Source organism: Galeopterus variegatus, unplaced genomic scaffold (assembly GCF_000696425.1).
Source record: "Galeopterus variegatus unplaced genomic scaffold, G_variegatus-3.0.2 Scaffold1337, whole genome shotgun sequence".
Lineage (NCBI taxonomy): Eukaryota > Metazoa > Chordata > Mammalia > Dermoptera > Cynocephalidae > Galeopterus > Galeopterus variegatus.
Genome location: NW_007727448.1, coordinates 12,700 through 18,573, shown reverse-complemented (window position 1 = coordinate 18,573; position 5,874 = coordinate 12,700). Strand labels below are relative to the sequence as shown.

The 5,874-nt window shown below is 41.8% G+C and overlaps 1 protein-coding gene across 1 annotated transcript in view; it reads left to right on the top strand.

The window, feature by feature from the left end:
* Positions 1-290: 290 nt before the first annotated feature.
* Positions 291-5,874, top strand: part of LOC103593393 (seizure 6-like protein) — a gene marked incomplete at its 3' end in the record, with an annotated part of 17,420 nt that continues 11,836 nt past the window's right edge. Inside the window, exon 1 of the mRNA XM_008576357.1 lies at positions 291-321. Coding sequence (XP_008574579.1) covers positions 291-321 — 31 coding nt within the window. The remainder of the gene's footprint in view (positions 322-5,874) is intronic.

Below are 5,874 nucleotides of genomic sequence, written 5' to 3'. Positions count from 1 at the left end.
TACTTGGCTTTCCTCTCTAAAGAAGTCAACAAATATTTATTGGATTTTTTTATACATGGGAGACACTATTGTAGGTGGTGGGGGTATAACAGTGAGCAAAATAAATACAGTTTATATACTTTTACTTTTCGCTCAGCACTAACTTAACTTAGCTGTAAGAGAGGATACAGGGAGACCACAACTCAGCACACAGGATAACAGCATAAGGGGGTCCTGAGGTTACCAGACAGCATCCAAACATCTCGGTCATTCTGCACTGGGACATGCCTGATCACGAGCGGTAATGCTACATGGGTGTGGACCATCTCGTGGAGACAGACAGTGAGCAAGGAAACAAATCACAAAGATTAATTCAGATTACAATAAGGTCTCTGAAGGGAATGGGATAGAAAGTGATAAGGGGTACCTCGGAGGTGAGCTGAGATCTGAAGGACTGTATGTAGCCAGCTGCACAAGGAGGCAAAGGAAGAGAATTCCAGGCAGAGGGGTCAGCATGTGCAGAGGCCCCGAGATGCATAATGCACTTGGCGTGTAAAGAGCAGGGAAACAAGTGTGTGTGGACACACTGTAGTGAGAGAGGGGAAAATGGCAATAGAAGACCTTAGAGACAGAGGTCCGAGGCCAGAACCCAAAAAGCTTTGTAGCCCATCGAAGGAGTTTTGCTCTTACTCTCATTGTAAGAGATCCTATGATCTCATCATCTGCCCCCCATGATTTTTTTTCCATCTTAAAATGCAAAATCTGGTCATTTCCAAGGGTTCATTTGGTGTAAGTCTTGACTAGGGATCAATCCTGGAGATCTGGCGGGAAATCGGCAGTGCCTGGCATCCTAGTCACGTATGAAGATTCCCAGCTATCTTGCCAAAGGTGGAGAACCGTCAGAGGTCATCTGATATTACTGTGCTAGGTGAAGCCCAGGTTACCTGTGCTTAACTTAAGTATAATCAGTCATAGCAAGACCCACTTAGAAGGTTTTCCTGAGATTCAGGACTCTGGTTAGCCAGCTTGGGGGTGGAGATGGTAATAACTCTTATCACTGTTTCTCATCTCTGATTTTTAGCCAACTGAAAATAAGCACAAAGAGCCAGATAGGATCAGCTTTGTTACTGGGGCTGCAGATCACAGCTGGACACCTGCACTGTGTCCTCCTCAAGTGACTTTGATTTGTGTACCAAAGCACAAGTGCAGGAGCCTGGAGAGATGGGGGAGGTAGAGGGAGAGAGATGGGGGAGGGAGGGAGAGAGAGAGAGAGAGAGAGAGAGGAAGAGAGGGAGAGAGGAAGAGAGGGAGAGAGAGGTAAGGAGGAGGAGGATGACAATGACAATGAGAACAAGGACAGAGTTCGACACTGCCAGCTTTTGGTCTAGTGGCTCTGCCCTGGAAAAAGGATCCACTAGATCTCAGTGACTTCCTAATGCCTCCAATCAAATCATCCCTCCTTTTCCTTGGGACGGGAGGGACGGATGGAGAGGAGGAGCAGAAGTATTATTCTTGGGGGGTTCCTGCTGGAGGGAAGCAGATTTTCCTGCTCCCCAGAGAAATGTGAGAGCAGTTGGATACCCCAAGAAAGGCTGGGGTTTGCTCTCTGCCCTCTTCCGAAATCAGGGTGACAAATATAAGGACATTAATTATTACATATTATTACTACAAAAATAGCACACACATGGCAAAATGACCAAACTGTATAAGATGATACACGATAAAAAGTGAATCTCTCTTCCACCACAAAGGAAGATATACAAATGGCCAACAGACACATGAAAAAATGCTCAGCATCACTCAGCATCCGGGAAATGCAAATCAAAACCACACTGAGATGCCATCTCACCCCAGTTAGGATGGCTAATGTCCAAAAGATTCTGAACCATAAATGCTGGGGGGTTGCGGAGGAAACAGAACTCTCATACAGTGTTGGCGGGACAAAAGGTGCAGCCTCTATGGAAAATGGTATGGAGGCTCCTCAAACAACTGCAGATAGATCTACCATATGACCCAGCCATCCCACTGCTGGGAATATACCCAGAGCAATGGAAATCATCATGCTGAAGGGATACAGATACCTGTACTCTCATGTTTATTACAACACTATTTAAAATAGCCAAGAGTTGGAACCAGCCCAATTATCCATCAAGTGGATAAAGAAACTGTGGTATATTTACACAATGGAGTACTACTCTGCTATAAAAAAAAAAAATGAAATATTACCATTCACAGCAACATGGATGAACTTAGAGAAAATTATATTAAATGCACCAAGTCAGGCACAGAAAGAGAAATTCCACATGTTCTCACTTATTTGTGGGAGCTAAAAATAAATAAATAAATAAATGTACAAACAAATAAAGGGTGCAGGGGGAAGACACAACAATCACAACAATTCCTTGAACGTGTTAAGACAAGTGAACAGATATGATATAGTTGGGGAGGGAGGGGGGGGAAATCAAATAAAATGAAATAAACTCTAACATCAAAAAAAAAAAAATCCTTAGTCCTACTCTACTGAGGAAGTCCCCACTGCCTTTTTCAAATGTCTCCTAACTTTACACCCAGGAGAGCTGCTGTCCACACTGCCCAGCCTTGACCGTTCCCGCTTCACGCTGAATCGGGCTGCCACATAGCTCTGCCCTTCTTTTTATTGTGTTTAAATCTGTTACCTAGTTTTTGAGTAGGTGATAGTCTCCCTATAGATGGCTCTTCAAAAAGCTTATGGAGAGATGCATATTATCTTTTAATTCCACTTTCCATGAACTTTTTGAACTACTTTCATATACACATACATATGTACATATACACACATATACATATATATATGTATGTATGAGGGTACTTCAAAAAGTTCATGGAAAGGTTTGTATTATCTTTTAATTCTATTTTCTCACAGACTTTTTGAAGTGCCCTCATGTATGTGAAAAGGTCTATAGTGAAAATTGTCCTTTTCTCCTTTCTTCTCCATCACCCTATTTCCAATGCCCCACGTCCCCTATAACCAGTATAATGAGTTTCCTGTGTCTCCTTCCAAAGTTCCTTTATGCACATATAAGCAAATGCAAATATACGTAGTCTTACTTTCTATTCCTGTTTTAACAAGGAAGGTAACACACTCTGCACACCATTTTGCATCTTGCTTTTTTTTCTTTAAGAAGAAAAAAGGCTTCTTTTCTGCTAATAGGAGTGAGCAGCCACTTGTTCATATAGTCTGGAGACATCATTCCTAAAATTTTACCCTACACCGCCACCACTGCCTACCCCACCCCTGCAAACAAAGAACTGTCATTACAGGTCAATTCTGAGCTACTCGCCTCCTGTGTCTATGTTGACATATGGCTGAACACAAGTGAAACTTGCTGTCCAGAGTATTCATTTTTTAAATTTATTTTTAATTGACAAATCAAAATTGTATATATTTAACGTACACAACATGATGTTTTGAAATATGTGTACATCGTGAAATGGCTAAATCCATCTAATTAACATATGAATTAGTTCACATACTTATTTTTTGTGGTGCGAACACTTAAAATCTTGTCTATTCATGATTTTTAAGAATTCAATACCTTGTTACTAACTATAGTCACTGTGGTGTATCATACAAGGTGCTTCAAAAAGTTCATAGAAGATTCATATTTTCTTCTAATTCCATTTTTTCACGAACTTTTTGAAGTACCCTCGTAGATCTCTTGAATCTATTCCTCCTGTCTAACTCAGACATTGTATCCTTTTACCAACATCTCCCCCCAAGCCCCTGGTAATCACCATTCTACTCTTTACTTCTACGAGTTTAACTTTTCTAGAACCCTCTGCACCTTGCTTTTTGTATTATTATTATTATTGATTATACATATTTATGGAGCACAGAGCTGATCATCAGCACCTGTGCCCAAGATGTGATGATCAGATCAATACTATCATCATGCGCACAACGTCAAATGCAGTTACTCCCCGTATCCCCCACCCAACCTCGCCCCACCCCCTATTCCTCCTGTCTAACTCAGACATTGTATCCTTTTACCAACATCTCCCCCCAAGCCCCTGGTAATCACCATTCTACTCTTTACTTCTACGAGTTTAACTTTTCTAGAACCCTCTGCACCTTGCTTTTTGTATTATTATTATTATTGATTATACATATTTATGGAGCACAGAGCTGATCATCAGCACCTGTGCCCAAGATGTGATGATCAGATCAATACTATCATCATGCGCACAACGTCAAATGCAGTTACTCCCCGTATCCCCCACCCAACCTCGCCCCAACCCCCCTCCCCCTTCTGCCCCACCCCTGGCAATCCTAGGTCTGTTCTCTCGCTCTGCAAGTACAATGCACCACCGTGATCTTTCTTTCCTTCCTTCTTTCTCTCTTAGCGCCCACTTATGAGTGATGACACGCTATACCTTGCTTTTTAACATCACAGAAACCTTGACCATCTATCCCCTTCAGTCCGTAGAGAGCTTCATCATCCTCTTCTTACAGCTGCACGGCATTTCACCTGAATGTTTAACCTTTCTGATGGATACTTGGTTTGTCTCCGCATCTTTTGCTACTCCAAGCAGTGTTGTGTTGCTTAACCTCGTGTGCACGTCATTTTGCATGCAGGCAAATTTCTCTCTGCAGGGTAAATTTCCAGAAATGGACTTCTGAGTGGAAGGAAAGATGTACTTGTAATTTTGAAAGTTCTTGCCATGCTGTTCTTTATGGTATTCACCAGTGACTTTATCTCATGCCTTTAAACCTGCAGGGTTTAAAGGCATAAAGGCATGACATAAAATCACTGTAGGTATTCCATTGCGTGTTTCTACAACCATTTAACTAATCTCCTATAGATGGGCATGTAAGTTGTTTCCAGAGTTTTGCTGCTACAAACAATACTTTGTATTGTGAAAACTTTGCACCATCCTAGTGGGTGTCAATGACTAAATGTCTCTCTGCTTTGGGACATGAGCAGGCAGCCCATTTACCTAGAAATCTATCACTGTTTAAGTAGAGCTTCTTTTGCTCTCAGGCCATTGAATCTACACTTTTCTTCCTAGCCCTCGTTTGCCACGGGTCTTCAGCCTGGTCTGTTGCATAAACTCTGGCTGATGTGAGGCAGACCCGCAAAGCACCCTAGAATGAGCTCCCTGGCTGCTCTTGAGCAAAAGTGTGGGGAGGCAGGTGAAAGGTTGGGACCGACTATGGGCACAGCTTCAAGTAAAAGTGGCAACTAGGGAAGGCCAAAGGGTACCTCAAAATCACCTAGAGGACTTTGTAGAAGTTGGCCTGTATCCAACTGACCCAGATTCCAATTCAGACGATCCAGTTTAAAGCGAAGTGAAGTGCTGATAAAGCTGGGGGGCAGCACTACTCTCCCATAGATTGGCAGCTGGGTAAATACATTCAGATTGTTCTGGAAGGTAATTTTTCCATGTCAATCAAAAATTTAAATATCTAAATATTTTGGCTGAGAAATGCAACTTCTAGGATACTCTCCTGAAGAAATTATATGTTCACCAAAGATACATATTGATTGCAGTATTATTTGGAGGAGGGGGTAGGGAATGGGAACGATGTAAATATTGATCAATAGGAGATTGGTTCAATAATGCATATGTTTATATATTTTTTTAATTTTATTTTATTTTGTCAACATACAATGTGGTTGATCATTGTGGCCCATTACCAAAACCTCCCTCCCTCCTCCTCTCCCCCCCCAACAATCTCCTTTCTGTTCGCTTGTCATATCAACTTCAAGGAATTGTAATTGTTGTGTCTTCTTCCTTCCTCCTCCCCCCAGTTTATTTGTGTATTTATTTATTTTTTTAGCTCCCACGAATAAGTGAGAACATGTGATATTTCTCTTTCTGTGCCTGACTCGTTTCACTTAATATAATTCTCTC